Source organism: Kwoniella shandongensis, chromosome 7 (assembly GCF_008629635.2).
Source record: "Kwoniella shandongensis chromosome 7, complete sequence".
Classification (NCBI taxonomy): Eukaryota; Fungi; Basidiomycota; class Tremellomycetes; order Tremellales; family Cryptococcaceae; genus Kwoniella; species Kwoniella shandongensis.
This window is the reverse complement of record NC_089293.1, coordinates 739222-757498: the sequence shown is the minus strand read 5'-3', so window position 1 is coordinate 757498 and position 18277 is coordinate 739222. Positions and strand designations below refer to the sequence as shown.

At 49.8% G+C, this 18277-nt stretch overlaps 7 protein-coding genes and 1 non-coding gene across 8 annotated transcripts; 3 read left to right on the top strand and 5 right to left on the bottom strand.

Annotated features, from left to right (window-relative positions):
• Nucleotides 1–3369, top strand: CI109_104149 (uncharacterized protein; the record flags this gene model as incomplete). The annotated part of the gene is made up of 13 exons (XM_032004105.1): nt 1–396; nt 464–527; nt 596–781; nt 871–899; nt 964–1023; nt 1079–1241; nt 1302–1832; nt 1889–2469; nt 2523–2584; nt 2649–2896; nt 2955–3025; nt 3092–3190; nt 3262–3369. The coding sequence occupies 13 exons, from the start codon at nt 1–3 to the stop codon at nt 3367–3369; spliced, it is 2598 nt and encodes an 865-aa protein (XP_031861707.1).
• Nucleotides 3370–4030: 661 nt separating this feature from the next.
• On the bottom strand, nt 4031–4145 carry CI109_104148. The gene has a single exon (XR_004236743.1). It is a non-coding gene; the product is annotated as a 5S ribosomal RNA (ribosomal RNA).
• Nucleotides 4146–4646: 501 nt separating this feature from the next.
• CI109_104147 (uncharacterized protein) lies at nt 4647–5341 on the bottom strand (the record flags this gene model as incomplete). The annotated part of the gene is made up of 2 exons (XM_032004106.2): nt 4647–4901; nt 5063–5341. 2 exons carry the CDS (start codon nt 5339–5341, stop codon nt 4647–4649), a joined length of 534 nt encoding a protein of 177 aa, XP_031861708.2.
• A 950-nt stretch (nt 5342–6291) lies between these two features.
• CI109_104146 (uncharacterized protein) lies at nt 6292–8179 on the bottom strand (the record flags this gene model as incomplete). Its single annotated transcript, XM_032004107.1, has 3 exons — nt 6292–7443; nt 7555–7605; nt 7673–8179. 3 exons carry the CDS (start codon nt 8177–8179, stop codon nt 6292–6294), a joined length of 1710 nt encoding a protein of 569 aa, XP_031861709.1.
• A 351-nt stretch (nt 8180–8530) lies between these two features.
• Nucleotides 8531–9447, top strand: CI109_104145 (uncharacterized protein; the record flags this gene model as incomplete). Its single annotated transcript, XM_032004108.1, has 4 exons — nt 8531–8533; nt 8597–8676; nt 8906–9142; nt 9360–9447. The coding sequence occupies 4 exons, from the start codon at nt 8531–8533 to the stop codon at nt 9445–9447; spliced, it is 408 nt and encodes a 135-aa protein (XP_031861710.1).
• Nucleotides 9448–9502: 55 nt separating this feature from the next.
• Nucleotides 9503–12509, bottom strand: CI109_104144 (uncharacterized protein; the record flags this gene model as incomplete). The annotated part of the gene is made up of 10 exons (XM_032004109.1): nt 9503–9739; nt 9820–10079; nt 10143–10832; nt 10893–11047; nt 11105–11235; nt 11295–11395; nt 11457–11797; nt 11849–11919; nt 11979–12163; nt 12227–12509. 10 exons carry the CDS (start codon nt 12507–12509, stop codon nt 9503–9505), a joined length of 2454 nt encoding a protein of 817 aa, XP_031861711.1.
• Nucleotides 12510–13121: 612 nt separating this feature from the next.
• On the top strand, nt 13122–14757 carry CI109_104143 (ribonuclease HII; the record flags this gene model as incomplete). Its single annotated transcript, XM_065967423.1, has 7 exons — nt 13122–13275; nt 13426–13497; nt 13577–13731; nt 13793–13849; nt 14002–14198; nt 14390–14575; nt 14646–14757. 7 exons carry the CDS (start codon nt 13122–13124, stop codon nt 14755–14757), a joined length of 933 nt encoding a protein of 310 aa, XP_065823495.1.
• Nucleotides 14758–14901: 144 nt separating this feature from the next.
• On the bottom strand, nt 14902–18186 carry CI109_104142 (uncharacterized protein; the record flags this gene model as incomplete). Its single annotated transcript, XM_032004111.1, has 8 exons — nt 14902–15747; nt 15818–16198; nt 16261–16391; nt 16457–16594; nt 16657–16801; nt 16862–17633; nt 17725–18059; nt 18127–18186. The coding sequence occupies 8 exons, from the start codon at nt 18184–18186 to the stop codon at nt 14902–14904; spliced, it is 2808 nt and encodes a 935-aa protein (XP_031861713.1).
• Between the last annotated feature and the right edge of the window lie 91 nt (nt 18187–18277).

Genomic DNA, 18277 nt, shown 5'->3' with positions numbered 1-18277 from the left:
ATGTCGGCGACTCCTCCAACCAAGATCAATCTACCCCCTCGTCCGACCACCAATGATCTTCTTCGTGGATCGGCTCTATCAACGGACACTCCTTCACCCACTAACGTATCACTCAATCCCCACACACTAAACTCCCCCAACGCGTCGCCAAGCGTTATTCGATCGCTCGCTGGCGGTTCTCTCCCCCTTCCAAAAGGTAGACGACGATCGACTATCCGACCTAGTTTCTCGAGCAATGCCAGAGGAGCGAGACGCGTCAGTCGAGCTACACTAGGTGGAGAGTATGATGATTTAGGAGAAGATGAGGCTGCGCCGAAGCTACCTACTCTCGTGCCAGGTATAAGACCAGCTTACTCGACACCATTACCTGTGCTCCCTATGATCGTCATGTGTATTGTGAGTGACCGAGAAGTGTCATGATTGATGTGTTGTCTGCCGCGCTGACACGACGATCTACGTCTAGGCAATGACCTCTGAGCTATTGTCAGCAAACTTGAGTACACCTTTCATGCTCAAGATGGTAGAAGGTACGTCTTGGCACCTCCAACCTTCCGCAATTCACCTGTCAACATGCTAATCCCCTCACCACTTGCAGGATTCTTCATCGCGTCTGGTCGACCGAAGAACAGTGAGACAGAAGCGGCAGTCGGTCTTTGGACCGGTAACCTGGTCTCGGTCTTCTTCATCACCCAATTCTTCACTTCACTTCTTTGGAGCAGTATTGCCGATCGACATGGACGTCGAGCAGTTCTGGTGGCGAGTTTGCTAGGAAGCGCTATCGGTGAGTGACACTCTTCGCTTGCGGACGACGTGTGTCTTGCATGAGTGACTTGGGTGCTATGAATTGACATGCCTTCTCCTTCCAATCAGCGTTGGTGATCTTTGGAACATCTGAGTCGGTAAGTTGCTTGTCTCACGATACGAGCCCAGTGCCAAGCTGACATCCGCCTTGACCTACCATAGCTCCCTGAAGCAATCTGTGTACGACTTATTCAGGGTATCTTTGGTGGGGCAGTCGGTGTTGTGAGTGGATGATATCACTCATCTTCGCAACAGCAACCGCTGACCATCTCTGCAGTTCCGAGGATCTATTCGTGACTTGACAGATGACACAAATGCTACACGAGCCTATGCCGTCCTCGGTTTCTCCTGGGGTTTTGGTGGTGTGATTGGTCCCATCCTTGGTGGTGTGTTCGAAAGTCCGGCGGAGAACTTCCCAGGAAGCTTCTTGAGCAAGATTGGTGAGTGGCTCGTGGGACACCGGCAACACACGAGGTTGAGCTAACACCCTAGTGTCACAGGTCTTTTCCAGAAGTTCCCATACGTCTTGCCGACTCTCATTGCTGGTACCATTCTCACCATCGGCTCGATTCTCGCATGCTTCCTATCATGGGATGGAGGTGTACGAGGGGGAAACCGAATTGCGCTCCCGATGGAGAAGGACGAGCCTCTAGCCGCCCAATCGCCTCAGCCCACAGAACGTGGCAGCTCGCCTGCTCCGTCGAACCGAACGGCAATCCGAGTCCCTTCGCTTAGCTTGAAAAGAAGTGGAATGCTGTCCCCGGGAGAAACTGAGAATGCTGCGAACGGTGCTGGATATCCTGCTCTTTCGAGCAGTCATCACGGCAGAAGGGACAGCAGAGCCAGCTTGGGTACTGCCTACGGATATGGAGGAATTCGATCCAAGCATCCGACTTTGGCGGCGCGAGCAGCAGTGGAAGCTGCGAGACGCGCTTCTGCCGCCGTTGGGAGACCAGAAGACGATGGTGAGGAGGACGATGAGGACTCCCACGCGCATGGCGCTCTGGGTCTGGCTCAGAAGTTGTTACTCGGTGAGCTTTGTTCAGGTTTGCTTCATCACGAATCGTCATGCTAACTTAGGATTCAGCCAACGAGGAGAACACCTTCAACATCAACGATCTTTGGGTTTCTGCTGCTGTGGCGCAAGACACCGCCGTCTTTGATGACGAGGAGGAAACAGAGGAAGAGCTCCAGGAAGATGGAGAGGATGATGGCGATCTAACACCTCAAGCTTCGCCTGCTGCGACTCCTACCTCCCAACTCGACGAACACCGAGGATCACTCACTCAGCGACATGTGTCTCGAAACAGAATAACTAGCGGAAGCTCTCTTTTCAGAACTCTACCCGGACATCGTCTATCAGTTTCTCATGGCGGACGACGGTTCAGCACCTCTTCTGGACACAAGCCTGCGATCTTTGGCAACACCGGTGTAAGGACACCTCCAGCTGTCGCATTAGCATATGACGGCGAATCTCCCACTACCGAGTCGGGAGGTGACCCATTCTTCGCTTCGCCCAGACCTCAACCTGTGGGAGGTTTGAGTGTCATTTCTGAGGGACCTGGTGCGAGCTCGACCGAGAACGTCGTTGTCAGTCCTGCTCCTGGACAGATGTCCGAGAAACCGCCTTCGGCGTTCAAGTCTCTTCCACTACAGATGATCTTACAAGTGAGTCGGTCTGAAATCGGTACAGACATCGAAGCTGATCTTCTGCGGTGTAGTACGGTCTTCTCGCCTTGCACGGTACGATTCACGACCAAGTATTCTTGTCCTTCCTGGTGACGTGAGTGAGATCTCGAGAATGTATTCTTATGGGATCAGGCTGATCCGCGCTTTGCGTATCGCAGTCCATACAAGTCCGGAGGTCTCGGGCTCAATCCCGCTCACTTCTCCTTCCTGGTCGCTCTCATGTGTTGCTGCCAGCTTGTCTACCAATTCTACCTCTACCCCAGGCTCGGTCCTCCTCTCGGACGATTCAACCATCTTCAGATGTTCCGAATCGGATGTGCTCTCTACTTGCCCGCATACTTCTCTTTGCCTATCCTGCACAAGATTGCGTCGCCTGATTCGGAAGGCGGCTTCTTGCTCATGTCCGGTAAGTCGCAGATTGTCCTTTCTGACAATGGATGACAAATTGACTTATTTACGTGCAGGCTTGACGGCAATCACCGCGATCAGATACTGCGCTGGTACCTTCTCTTACACATCGGTGATGATCCTTATCGTGAGCAGTTCCCATGGCAAGGGTGGACTCTAGCTGACCACATTAAATTTCCCTTCTTCGCGGCAGAATGCGATGTCTCCTCCTCATGTGGTTGGTCTTGCCAACGGTCTCGCGCAAAGTACAGTGTCCTTCTCCCGATTCTTCGGACCTGTCATTGGTGGAGCAGTGAGTGGCGTCTGTTTGAAGCAGAGCGAAGTATAACATACGTATGACTGACGATGGTAACGGCAATGCAGGTCTGGAGTGCTAGTATCAACGGTAACCCATCCGGTTATGCCTACGGATTCTACTTTGTCACTTTCGCATGCTTCATCCAATGGTCGTTGTCGTTCCTCATCCGTTAGAGCAATGACTGAAGTAACAAGGAGGAGCCCGAGTTCGTACCAGATGGTGCATAGTGGATGTCGGAAAACAGAGAGAGAGAGATGTGGCTTCACAGCAATCTGCGTGTTGCGGGCTAGCGAAAGAGTATGATTGGACGTTATAGTATGATTTAATGATGTTGTGATATGTTTCTCAAAGTGGAGGTGCGAAGAGAGAGAGGCATAGTGAGATCTCTAACCATCATGTGGCCCGACTGGATCCAATATCTGTTTCGTAGCTGTGTCGATCGAGGCCTGGGCTGTGAGCATGGAGGGTCTGATTCATGTATCGAATGTATGCTATACCACCGCGTATGCATTGAAGACACGAAATTGTTACGATAATGACGTGCATTTGAATGGTCACTCTCCGTCTAGCTGTCCGATCTCTCATGGAAGATAGGGAAAGGTAGTGCACGAGCCGTTTTTACACACAATCCTCTTATGGTCCGTGCGACGTAAAAACCTCCGACGACACATACACACAAACACACACCTCGCCTGACCCCTTACAGGGCCCCTATCACTCCGACATTCGTTTCATCTTCTTCCTGTCGATCATCATCCTATCGTCCTGCATTCACTTTTAAGCCAAAATGCATTCTCTTTCCAAATAGAAAAAGGAGATGTCAAACAAAACAAAAACTACAGCACCCGGGATTCCCAAGTGGTCCCCCACCTTGGTACTAACCGAGCGATACCCAGCTTAGCTGCGCAGATCAGACGGGATGCGGCGTTTTCTAGGTTCTATGGCCGTAGATGAAAACCAGAAATGTGGCCCATTCAGTGAGCGCACGGACCGCCTGGATGATACAGGGTCGAGGTATGGCACGGGCGTGGCACCTTGCTAGGAAGTGTTGGATAGTGGTTGGATGTGGGGGAGGGGGGTCGAATCGAGACGGTGTAGCAATCGAACGAATGTCGTTGATCTTTGTATCCTCTCGTTGCTGCCGTTGCCACGAATGAGGATGCTTCGATCAGATCTAGTGTCGGACAATATCGTTGTGTCATGTTGAGCACGAGCCCATGTACTGTATACACAACGAAACAAACACACACCAAACCACGGAAAATGCTCCGAGTTCAACGATCAATGTCGTGTTTCTGGAAACAGTGCTTCTTTCTCTTTCCTTCTTCTTCCTTCTCTCGCTCTCTTTCGTCCGCCTCCATATCGAAATAAAGCATCGTTTTCCTTTCCGTCCTTCGACCGCAAAGTCTTACGGTGCTTTTCTTACCCGTCAGATCTCCCTTCATCGCTTCTATACGGTAGACCGTAACTCGTTCGTGCTCGCCTCCTCGACAAGTATAGTATGGTGAACAGCCTCCTCGACCTTTCGGACGAGAACCTCGTGCTCATTGCTCAGTTCCTTCAAGACGATAACCAAATCGCCATCCCTTCCTTCGGTGCCCACTGGGAAAATTTTAGGAGCGATATCGATCCTCAGGTTGTGAGCGACTATCTGAGCTTCCAAGGAAGCTGTAGGAGATTGTGCAGGTTGTGCAAGCTTCGAGGGCTACACGTTAGAGTAGTTGATTGGGCGAGAATGGTGAAGTGGGTGGAAGAGGCACCAGTCCAAGTGTTGAGAACGGTCAGGTGAGTCTAGAGTATATGTCATTCGGTCATATCCTGTATAGTTACTTATCATCTCCAAGACGTGTCGAGTTCGCCATTGACAAGAAACCGGGACAAGAGGTGGCTCTCAGCTATCGATGGTCGATGATTCAAACCTTCCTCGCAAGCTTGACTTCCCTTGAAGAATTGGTAATCACCGATATTCCTCTTTGCCAACACGACGAAACCAGGTTCGGAACGCAAGACATTCGTCGTCTCCCCAACTTCCTGCCACATCTTATATCGCTCTCGGTTCAAGTCCTTTGCAACGAATGCTCCGGTCATCTTGCGATCCTCTTCGCCGCGGCCGCGCCGAAACTCGCACACTTGAAACTCACGCATTGTTATACCAACTATATAGACCAGACATCAGATGTCTCATGGCTCTTCGATTCGATCTTGGAACAGTGGGACACTGGGGTAGATGGAAGCACCTGTCCCATTCGGACCCTCTTTATAAAGACGTTCATGAACAATTGGAGGCTCCTTCCTGAGATATCGCAGTTTCGAGCCATCGAAAACCTACATGTTTTCCATTACGAGGAAGACTTCCTTTACCCCAGAATGATAGTGCAACGCTCCGCCGAAAGCGATACTCTACAATTCGGGGAAGGCTTCTATAGACTCGACTTTGTGAGTTCTCTGACGTTGTCGTCAGCGCCGAGACAACCACTGATATTAAGCTTGCGTCGATCATCGACCTGGATGCTTCTTTAGAGCGACTTCACAAACTTGTTTGAAACAATGGAAAACCTCAGAACACTCGATTCGTACTTGCTTGTGGACTCGAAACGTCCTCGCCGTTATGCGTCATCGGATAGAAGATTCTCTAGAGCCCAATTCCTGAATCGCCACGCACGAATGGGAATCTCAGCTCTGTTGCAGCATGGGGACGATTACATGCAGGAAATCATGAAGGATGCAGCGCAACAGATAATCGATGCTCTACCATGCCTCATTTCCGGAGCTATCTGGGAAATCGACCTAGACGAGTGCCATGGTGCGTTTCGCTGGACCTACGAAGTCAGCGACCTCGACGGACGTCGCAGACCCGTGTTTTCTGTTTTACCTATGGACGTTCATGATAAGTTTAGTAAGAATTGTGATGGAAGCGAGAGCAGATCCCACTGAGGGCCAGTCGCCTGCGCGTAGCGGAAAGTACTTTGTCTAGTCGGAATGCTAGATGCGGTAGCGAGCAGTAACCTGCAGAGAATCTCCCATGCAAGGAAAGCGATGGCCTGAGACTGTAATGCCATGAATACAATACCATTTTACAACCAATGTATCTAGATCTAATCGTCCTTCTTCCCCATTCTCGCGCTTCCCACTCTCCTCGTGACGCCTTCATCACCCTGTCCTATCCCCAACCCTACGTTTCCTGGCTCTTCCCTCAACCTCGTCATCATCTCCATACTTTCTTCCCTCATCTTCAAAGTAGCAGGACTACTCGCTCCACTCCCCCTTCTCGATCCCGCGCTGCTCCTGGGTGTAGACGAGAAGCTCGAATCCAAGCTGATCCGAGGTCGCGAGACTGAACTGCCTTGCTTTGTACCGAAGGGTGCTTGTGGTGGTGGTGGAGGAACCGTGAATAGTGATGATAGTCGATTAGCAAGTTTCGAAGAAGAATGTAATGGTTGAGTAGGTTGAGGCGGTCGTAATCTGACAACGGTGGTTTTAGCACGAGTCTTGACATTTGCTTTCGGCGGTGAATCTGATTCGGCGTTGGAATGAGAGTGCGAGTGTCGGAGTGGTGGTGGAAGTGTCGAAAGATCATGTACGATAGATGGACCCTCTGCTCCTCCAGATGAGTTTCGTCGAATTGCCATAGACGAGCGTCGATTTGTGTCACCGAATCCTCCATCAGATTCATCGCGATCCCGTTCAAGAGATGCTCGAGATGGATCTGGCGGTTTTTGCGGTCGGGGAAAGAAACGTAATTGCGAACTTGGTATTCTGACGACGTCAAGTACACGAGGTGTAGGCTCGTTATCTTCCTGTTGATCGAGCATTGATGAAGATTCCACAGGTGGAGGCAGTGATAAATCGACGGATGGTCGATTGTAAGCAATGTTGGTGGATGGTAAGAATGTCTGAGCGATCCCATCGATCTCTCCACTGTCGTTTGATGTCCATTCCGACTGTCCCCAGCCACCCTCAGCGTCAACACCGCTTGGCGTATCAAGACGTCCATTCAAGCCATTCCCCTTGTGCGATCGTGGGCCGTCATGGTCCTCTTCCTTTTGTTTGCCTTTCCCCTTATCTAATCCATTCGTCTTCCTTTTGTCAACTTTCGGCATCAACGTCACTTGACCTTCTCCTGGTCCGCGCACTAACGTCTCCCTGGCTTTGTTCCATCGACAAGCATCAAGCGGCACGTAAAGATGGGTTCGGATATGGATGGGATCGGACGCCCACAGCTTGTTGACTTTGCGCAAAGTGGCGAGCTGTGCCGAGGAAAGAAGTCAGCAAGCCATACCTTATGGCGAAACGAGGAGTAACTTTGGAAAGGTGATGCTGTGCAAGCAATCGGACCGGGGCCTCGGAATGTCACTCACGTCAATACCGTAGATTAGGGCTATACCAGCTAGCGACTCGTTTGGTTTAATCTGCACTCTACGTATTAGCTGAGCAGTCCGAGTGAGGGAGGACGAACTAAGATATTTGATCACGCACCGTATGTATGAGCACTTCCACCTCTCCACCACCAGTCGGCTCGTCCACAGTACTCATCCTCAACACGTCAAAGCTCCCTCGTAGACTTTCACTCCCTCCTGATCTACTACTCTCAGCCACTTGACGTTCTGTTTCCGTAGTCACACGTTTCAGTGCAGGTCTCGATATATCTCCTAATACATCCGTATGATGTGTTGGTGGTGTCGAGTGTGATAGAGGGTGAGGGGATGGTGTGGAGGAAGTACGACGTTGGGATAGGTCGGGCCGATGTGGATTTGGTCGATCACCAGAGTTGGACGACGAGGTAGTGGAGTCATTGTGAGAAGAAGGAGCATTTCGACGACGCAGTGATGATTTTCGAAGGCTGTTGCTGTTGCTGTCGTTGCTGTTAGCGTTGGACGATCCCCATATATCAGAGTCGGAAGGCGGGGATGACGATAATCCTCCAAGGGAAGAACGTCGTATCACCTCGTCAGATACCGACGTCGTCGAAGAAGAAGGGTACATGTCGAGTCGAACTCAGACGCCCAACAATCGTTGATCGAGCTGATTCTGAACAGTATGGAAGGACATGGACATGAGGTCAATCGAGTTGATGAGACGGTAGGTAGATCATCAAGTCACTTTCAATCAACGATACGAGTACCCCTTTATGCCCTCCGCATGCGGGGTTGTCGCTACAAAGTACGTGATGGGCGACTTGAGGCGGTGATCGCCGCTTTCATTTCACGCGTCACTTTAAATCACTCGCTCCTTCGACTTATTGTGCAAAAGACATCTTCCACAACTCTTCTCTAGCTTCGTAACTGCCCCTCACCCACAAATCAATCGGAGTAACCAGCCGTCTGTCAAGCCAAAATGGTAAGCCAGCTTTCTAAGGACATAACTCATCCATCAAGCTGACCTTTATCGCACCTTCCCCAGCCGCCCAAATCATCAAATCTCCACCATATCACTTTCCACTTCTACCGCTCAGCCGTCCTGTTGTCTTTACCGGCGAACACGTGAGTACTCAGTACTTTCCTATGAACTCTCAAAAGCGCGTTTGCATGGACTGGACTGCTTCGAGGTCTCTCGAGTTTGAGTTTGATCCCATGGTGTCCGAGTATCGGTGTACCTCAGCATTGTTTCCATGATATTTCATCCATTATACTCAAATCCACTCAATCAAACTCGATCTCACACACCGCTCAGCTCATTCGTTACTCGACGCTGACGTCCAATCTCCCACAGAACAATAAACAACATCAAATCGACACTCCTGCCAGCCCTCTTACCTCTCTCCCAAACCCTCCCTATACAAATCCCAACCTCCACCTCCGATATCCAATTATGGGAGACCAAGCCCCCCGTAGATGGACAAGAAGCTTCTCCATCTGATGGAATACGGAATTTGGAAGAAGATGGAGGTGTGGGTGGGAAGAGTATTAGTGCGTTGGGATGGGGGAGGTGGAAGACTGTTTTTGTCAGGTAAGTCGTCGTCAGAGGTTGCCAATCTCCCTTGAATCCTAGGGGCGCGGTGGTTCGTACATTTGGGAAGCGACAGAGGCGAGATGCTATACTAGAGTTACGGTCGTCCCGTACGATGTTTTGGAGGTTGGGCTAGGAGACTTGACACGACACGAGAGGGAGGACAGAACGCATTACGAGTCTGGATTTTGAACTGACCTCATTCTTCATTCTACAGCTTTCGTGGAGAAGATGGCGAGTTCAGCGAACCGATATATACCATCCCCGACGTAGAAGACGAAGAGCCAAACGGCTCAGAGGCGTGAAACCAGAAGATATTGAGGCGATAATCATATATGCATTAATGTATCGGCCACTCCACTACTCATCCTCTTCCATTTCCTCCTCCTCTTCATCATCTTCTTCATCCTCATCCGCCTCGAGATCCAATACCTCTACCTCTCTCCCTTCTTCCATCAAGACACAACCCAACCTCCTTCCTTTCCTTCCATTTAAGGCAATCTCGACTCTTCGCTTGTCCTTTTCTTCATCATCGTCAATCATCATTCCGCGCGATTCTAATTGTCTACATCGTGCAATCGGGATTGACGGGATGCTCTATTCAATGCGGGGTAGCGATCAGCCTGGAGACTCTAGCTTCTGGATGACTACTCCAGTAGATGGAGATAAGAACTCACCTCGATGGAGGCTTGACCCATCTGGACCAAATCGTCCAACTTCCACCCGTCGCCCAACTCGGGTGGCACACTTGTCATCTCATCTAGGAGATCACCATATCGAACAGTGACAAGATATCTATCACTTCCTGATTCCAAGAGCAGTACAAGCTCTTCGTCGTCGAAGAACTGGAGCGCAAGACTGACAGCCGATCCGTCTTCATCTGACAAGGAGAAGGCAGTGACGCGTGCCTCTGACCCTTCTTGATATAACAGCCATACTGATAATCATGTCAGCTTGGCTCATTATGGCATTTACCCAAAATCAACATAGCTGAACTCACGTTGTTGAAAGCTTGATTCTGGTAATGAAGGTACCAATGCTGTCCACCTTCCTTCCGCCACTCGCCTAATATCCGTCATACCAATGTCATTCGTTGTCTTCTTCATCTCAACTGCACTTCGCGAACTCCCAATTGCCCCCTTGATCAAGTCCTCACATGCTTGTACCACCGTGTTCGCCCATACCCAAGGTTCTTCCTCCAAGAACCGCTTCACCTCCTCTTCGTGTTGTTCGTCCCTCCTCTCTACTGTATCAGGTGACGAAGCTCTTGACCCCGCTTCCGACAACGCCTTTGTCGGTGTCCTATCTCCATCTCCATCCTCATCTTCATTCTCCATTGCCATCGACATAGACATCGACATGGACATGTCCGCAGAAGAGTCCACACTCCCCTCGTTCCCGAGCGAGGGTGTACCAAGATCTACTTCTTTCCCGCCTGTATGATGAGCATTAAGACTTTCGGTCGTTTCTTTAATCACTTCGTCGAGAGGTCTAGTGGCTGATCGAGGATATAAGTTCGATTGCTCTGGTAAGAGATCTTTTGGAGGTCGGATGAGGAGATATGGGAGATGTCGATGGAAGACTGAGTGTACGAAGCCATTTTGCAAGAATGACCACACGAGTTTGAGATCGTGCGTTGCGAGCGGGAGATCCTCTTGCGATCGATCCTGAACAGCTGATCTGGCGATCTCTGCGGATGAAGTTAGATAACGAAGGATCTGAAGCTGTCATTACGGCGGAAGTCACTGACCATATTTGACCCATTTCATAAATTCGGCTGCAGCTAGCATCTCGTGCTCTGCATTTCGTCTCATTTTCTCTGCAAGTTTTGCAAATCCACATACTAAATCAAGCGCACGCTGTACCTCTCGCTCGTCAAGGTTAAGATGATCGGTGAATTGAGGTCTGTCAAATTGCCACGATGTCAGGTCTGCATGCTAACATTCCAGACAACAGACTCACGTTCGTGCCCATCCTCGCAGCTCTTCGAGGAGGAGGATAATCCTCTCTAACGCAGGACTGATGCTTTCCGATACGAGCTTCTGGATCGTTCTGAATGACGTGTCAAGGGCCAGATCCCACTTGGCTATCGTCTACGGTAGACATGTCATCAGAAGCAGCTCATTTCAACACGCAATGGCGGGAAGCTTACCCGTCCTGTTAATCTACTACCCAGCCACTCGCTTACAGCTACGCCGCTTCGACCAGTCATCAGGAACCTGAACAAATCCGCATGTACATCGGGTATCGTAGCTGTCCATTGCAACGCAAATATCAGCAATACCTCATGAGCATGATACAAGGCAGCACTCACTCGCTTGCTGTTGGGCACAAGTCTCCAGATCCTCTCTGCATATCATAGTCTGTTTCTCTCCTTCTCTAAATGCCGCTTCTGCATTCTCCAACCCCCTCAGAACGACATCCAGATATCCCATTATTTTATTTGACACTTTGGCAAGAGACAAGGTCGCCGGCGAGGTGACCGAAGTGGTGAAGAGCGGAAAGAGACCTGTGAGTAGTGAGGTCGACGCAATTCGCAAGATTGATGGCGGAACTGGTGGATTCGCCGGTAAGAGTGCTGGGAAGGTAAGTAGATTTGGGTGGATTGTTGGTTTGGGCGGCGCAACGACTGCTGCGCGCATGAAAGGCAACACACTGTGCGATGTAAGCTATCAAGTCAGTCACAGGGATTCAAAGATAGCTTACTTGGCTGGTTTAGGTGGCTCGACAGGTGTTACTCGAGGTAATGAATCGATGATCATCAATGCTGAGCCGTTCTGGTAATGCACATTCAGCTCCGAACCCCTGTATGACAAAAAGTAAACGAGGAGCTGACCTTGGGCTTCTCCCAATCTGAATCACTAGCTGTCCATTCCATATCCACCCATCTTCCTTGCTCAAGCGATGTTACATCCACTTCTACCTGTATTGGTATTGATCTTATCACTTCGCCCGAGTGCACCGACAAATGGTCAACGGTCTGCACCTCGCCCATGAGTAGCAATACTGATAGGATCAATCCTGAACACCAAGAGAGCAAACATCAGTAGTGTTCCACCAAAATGTTAGGTTGGACTAACTCACCATCCTCACTCCAAGCCAGACCCGCAACTCTACCCCCTACCTCGACTTCCCAGACTTTACTACCTCCCGTCCGCCAAAGACCGACTTTCGTCTTCTGCAAGACTTCTTTCTCCTTACCTTTCCGTCCGAAAGCTGGAATCGATGCTGATGCCGGTGACGTTACGGAGGAAAGGAGGACCAGAAGGTCCATCGCTGGATTACATGATTTGGGATGGAGGAGGTGAGGTGTTGGGAGGTGGACGGTGGATAGGGGAGTGAAGGATGTTGATGGCGGGAAGATCATTCTGGAGTAAGAGACACCTGTCACCAGAGTCGAATGACTAAGAAAGTCCGCTATATTCCAATGCGGTCCAAGGAAAAACGAGATCATGCATAGTTCAGTGTTCGAGAAAGCAAAGTCAACCGAGCACAACGCGTCGAGCGAAGCAAGTCGGGGATGGCAGAGTCACGTGCAGTGGATTAGTATAGAATACTAATTCAATTAGAAACCATGTGCGACCTGATTAGGAATTAGTCAGGGATGGAAGATATGGAATTCCTCGAGAACACAACTTATTCCTCACAAAGACGGTCTAATGAGAATATCATGGACGGATTCCCATGATCAATTTTGCAGTATCTTACTGCTTTGGAAATTGCTGGTTGATATGAGGTGATATGAGGGAGCAGAGTCGTAGATGACGGCAAGACCTCTCTCAAAAGAAGAATGCGGTGGATGAGAAGCATGCCACAAGTGAATTGTAGCCGAATTCAATTCGCGCGTCTGATTTTACGCGTCGAGATTCTCAACATTACTTTGCCATGAATCAAGTTCATCTATGTCCGATCGTTCTTTACACACGCCTTTCCATTGATCAAGTAACACAGAAACTCATCGAAAGCTACCTTCATCATCATGTCGCATCCTATCGATCCGGTCAACGTTAGCCCAATTCCTCCACTGCAAGATTCATACACTTACCATTCAGCTCTGCCTTCGTCCGTCTCTGGGCTTCCCACAAATGAGAGCGAAGGATGGATGATGGGTATCGATGAAGCGGGGCGAGGGCGTGAGTGCTTGTCTATCATCGGCAGAGACGTGTCGTGCTGATCTATCTTACTATCTTACAAATTTCGTAGCTGTGCTGGGTACGTTCATATGAGATCAAGCACAAGGTGGAGATGTGGAATACCCGTACTGATGTGATCGTATGAATTAGGACCGATGGTGTATGCCGCTGCTTATTGTCCTTTGTCATTCAAGCCGACATTAGAAGACATAGGTTTTGATGGTACGTCCTATTTCTACTGATAAATGGCCTCGCTGTAGGTCATGATCAAACCAAGCTGATCATGGCTTCGGTACCACAGACTCCAAAGCCCTTTCCGCTGATACCCGTCAATCACTCTGGGAATCATTCGACGAACATACACCACTATGTTATTCTTCAACCTCACTTTCTCCGCAAGACATCTCTCGGAATATGTTACGAAGAGTCCCTATCAATTTGAATAGACAAGCAGAGGTGGGCGTCTAGTCTACTTGTCGTGACACGAGGAAGGGAGCTGATATTCCACGGAACGTAGGACGCTACGATCGGGCTGATTAGGTCTGCGTTGGAGAGAGGGGTCAATCTGAAGGAGGTGAGTCGCCTTCCAACTTCAATGACCCGGAATGCGCGTGACTGATGTACTGTCGGTATCCCATCATTCCATTCTACTTCCCGTTGTACTAAACCGCATCTATTTGCATCCATCACACCCTTCCGATTTGATCTGCGTTGCTGCATCTCTAGTGCTACGTCGATGCCCTAGGCCCTGCACCACAATGGCAAGCCCGACTCACCGCCATCTTCCCCACCATCACATTCACAGTATGTCCCAAAGCCGATTCGCTTTTCAAGATCGTGGGTGCGGCATCTATCATTGCGAAAGTCACAAGGGATAGATATGTGCATGAATGGGTGGATCCGGAGGATATGGGAGTGGATGGGTGAGTGCGAGCCTGAGTCTCCCTTGATACCCTTACCACGCCCAAATTCCTGTCTCATCCTGTTTCAGCATCACGAGGTAACGGAGATCGCTCAAGCTGGTGTATCCACTCCGACCAACCAATATTGATCTGGGAATTGCTTGTCCAGCTGTTCGGACTGGCTGACCGACCTGTCTTTCCCACTCATCTAGAACACACCCTCTCAAAGTAGAAGGCGAAGAACCCATTGCCCGAGGTAGTGGTTATCCCTCTGATCCCAAGACCCAAGCATTCCTCAAAGAAGGTCTTGATCCTGTATTCGGATATAAGGGGATCGTTCGATTCTCATGGGCCACTGTAAAAGTCCTCATGGACAAACAGGGCGTGGAATGTAAATGGTCAGTTCTATCAACTCTCAGCTTCAGTGTGTGTGGGTGGTTTGGGCTGATTGCATGGATCGGATTGCAGGATTGATGACCAGTCTCAACCTTCTGCAGCGAGTTGGTTCGGCGCAGAAGCTGATACGGGGAGACCTAAAGTATGGCGAGATTTGGGTGCGACGGGCGTTGGTGAGCTGTAGTCGAGATGTTGGCGTGCTGCTGCAGGTTCGTGCGTTGGGAATGGGCGTGGGCAAGCAAGAGCCCCTGTTGTACACTAGACCAGAGTCGGATCATATGCATAACATACATTACATCATCAATATGCAAGATGTACACGAAAGCACCTAAACCACTTTGCCATCTCTATACTTCACCATCTCGGTCCTCACCAATCTATCCCAATGCTTATCACCGAGAACACCACCCTCCCACAAACTTGTCGCGAACGGATTACACAATTGTGGATCTTCCATCTCGGGCTTATACACCCCGTCCGCCATCCTTTCCTCCGTATCCAACATTCCTTCAAGTTTAGCCTCTTTGCTCATCAAAGCTCTTGCGAAATTTATTGCTTGTCTCGCGCTCTCTGGTGGGAATTGGAGAGCACATTCCACCAATCGCTTTGCGAATGCTGCAGTTCGATAAGGTGGTGATTTCGAGACATTCCTAGGTGAAAAGAAGGTTGAATTCAGGCATCTGAATAGGAGACCGGAAGTCGATAGAGTGTGAACGGCATTAGAAGTGAGTTTCGTCAGAGGTGGAAGAGTTGGTGGATCTTCTATACCGGTGTCCAGGGATAGAGGTCTCAAGAGGGTGAAGAGGGAATTGATGAAGTCTGCCAAATCAATGTTCAATGCTTCTCCTTGTCCGGATAACAAATCGAAAGCAGTGACGATGGCGAGTAAACGTAATCGTACTCGTTGAGAAGCTCCAACAGGATCAGCTACCTGATTTCGACGGTTCTCTTCGTCTTCGTCATCAGAATCCGGTTCGTTGGCTTTTGTCTCGGCGGTCTCTTGGTCAGAAATGATTCGACGTAAGACAATCAACAAATCTCGGAAGAAATCGACGTTGATGTGATGGGCGTAGGTGGATATACCTTCCAAGGCAGCAGGAAGAAGTGGTGTTCGGGTGGGACTCTTGAGGATCGAGAAGTACAGCACAAACAGGTTTTTCAACGTTTCAGTTTGCTGCATAATTATAGGATAATCAGCATAGTTCCGGTGACTATCGAGTCGAGTCGAGTCGAGCTCCACTCACCACTTGCGCCGTCTCTTCCTTGTCAACCTCGGCAGATGCCTCTGCCATCTCCTTCTGAACCTCTTTCAACTCCTTCTCCTTCTTCCTCTGGTTCTTCGTGGCCCACTTCTTCCTAATATCAGATTTGAACTGTTTCCCCTTCAACGGATCATCCTTCTTGCCACCATCATCTCTTTTTCCTTTTGCGTTCTTTCCCTTTCGCATTCGGTCGAGTTCGTCTCGAAGTCGTAAGTGCAGCAGACAGAAGAGGACGTTGGGGTGTACCTGGAAATGTCGTTCCTTGATCATTCGTGCAATGAGTCGGACTAGCGTTTGAGAATGAGTACCAGCGAGATCCGCTCGGAAAACGGAGATGAATGATTGGAGAACAAGGTCAGAGTCCTGTAGCAACCCGATTGCGATCAGCATAAAGTACCGTCACCCTAAAGCTCGACAACGCTCACCTGATCCCAACTTCGTCGACCGAGTCGACCGACGAGCACACCCATAATGTTCTCGCTAAAGTTGAAATGTGTGACGGATGTTAACAGCTCCGCCATACATCTCATACTGAGTCCCGCCAATGGTGTTCGGCCTGATGACAACATGGCAGACAGTAAGCATCGCCTGTCCTTTCGAATCTGACGCTGACACACTTACCTTTGACTTCCGCCTCGAGCATCTTCAGATATCCCTTGTAACTTCTCACAAGAAGCTTTTCACCCTCTCGAAGTCGCTTGACCTCATCTCGGACCTTTTCCTTCTCCTCTGCCTCGGTAAGCTGACGAATTCGGTAGCCTAGTAGATGTATCAGTGGATTGATCACTACGCAGTGAAGAAGAAGGAGAAAGTATACGTACCAGGAATCAAATCCTTGAACACCGCCAACTGAGATAGGAAAGCAAGACCACGAATGGATGCAGGAACGGGTAAGAGCTCTTCGACTTCTCCGACAGAGGGAACTGAGCGAAGCGCAAATGTGGACAGACGAGTCAAGACGGGGCCCTGTAACCGAACATCAGAACATTGCTCTTGGCGGCGTTGTACGTATTTGAGCAAACTCACGATATCGACCAACTCCCCTCCTGCCAAGATCTCCGCACCCAGCGCTGCCATCTGTTCTTTCGCCGCTTCCAGCTTCTGCGCATTCTTCCATCCCTTGTTTCCAACAATCTCTGCTACACCCATCCTTCCAAATTTACCCTTCTGTCCTGCCATCTTCTCCGCCTGAGCACCATCATCACTTCCCTCATCTTCACTCTCTTCTTGTTCCTCTTCACTCTCGCTCTCCGGCTGGACAACCTTCTTCTTACTTGGCGGTAAAGCGATACGAGTTGAACCTTCTACCATCTTGATTTCACCTGTCGGCAATTTGATAGGTAATCTTCCCACTTCGACGTGTTCTTCTTCTCCGTTCTTGGCTGCTAGGGCTTTTGCCGCCCATCGTGCTCTTCCTGCCATCTCATAATCGGCCTCTTCCTCCTTCTTCTTCCTATGTCGAGGCTCGAACTCTTCGCCTTCAACATTCCCATCCGGCAAATCATCCTCGTCAAACGCCGCATTCAAATCTCCTTGCTCTGAATCATCCTCATCGCTGTCATCCAGACTAGCACCGGAATCATAGGGTTCGGAACCGCTCACACTCCCTTGTCCGTCTTCGTCAGATCCGTAATCTGATTGAAGATCCGAGTCGAATCCGAGGTCTGAATCGAATTCGTAGTCGCTCGAACCGGATGCTGAGGGAGGGATAGGAATACCAGATTTCGCTCGTTGTTGTTTTGGCATTTGTTCTCTGTTCTTTGACAATTCGTGTAATCTCTTGGTCTCCTTGGTAGATCTGAGCGAAAGTAATGCATCATTAGCTGGTGTTTTGTACGCCCGACGGAATTGTTTTGGTATTGCCATCGGGATGGGGGGGGAATACTAACCGACTAAGCGCATTGGCGTCCACTCCGAGCAAAAATCGTCCAGCAGAAGCCACGTCCAACCCTTCCTCTTCTCCAAGATCATCCATCATATCATCATCCTCATCTTCATCCTCATCATCAGAACCATCCGCTCCATGTCCATTCCGATCTGATTTCGCAAATGAACTCTTGGGCACTGGGATGATCTTCTGATCACGAAGTTTGATCTTCTTCGGTTGATCAGCTTTTCGCTTAGGTTTGCCTGTAGGTCCAGTCTCCTGTTCCGTAGTCTTTGTCTTTGACGCAGAGGAGGAGGAGGAAGCACCTTGACCCGGTCTTGATTTCTTAGCATTAGGCTGAAGAAGTACAATGTCAGCGGTCCGACATAATCTTCTGGCGATGGGCTACCCAGACTAGACTCACCTTTGATGGACCCGCAGGCGCCTTTCGCTTTCCCAAAGCTCTGCCAGCTGGTTTTCCCATACTGATCTATATATCTAGCTATAATTTGTGTCGGTATAGAGTCAAGAGAGCGAAAACAAAGTTGTGAAGCAGTACCCAGGTGTGGTCGTAG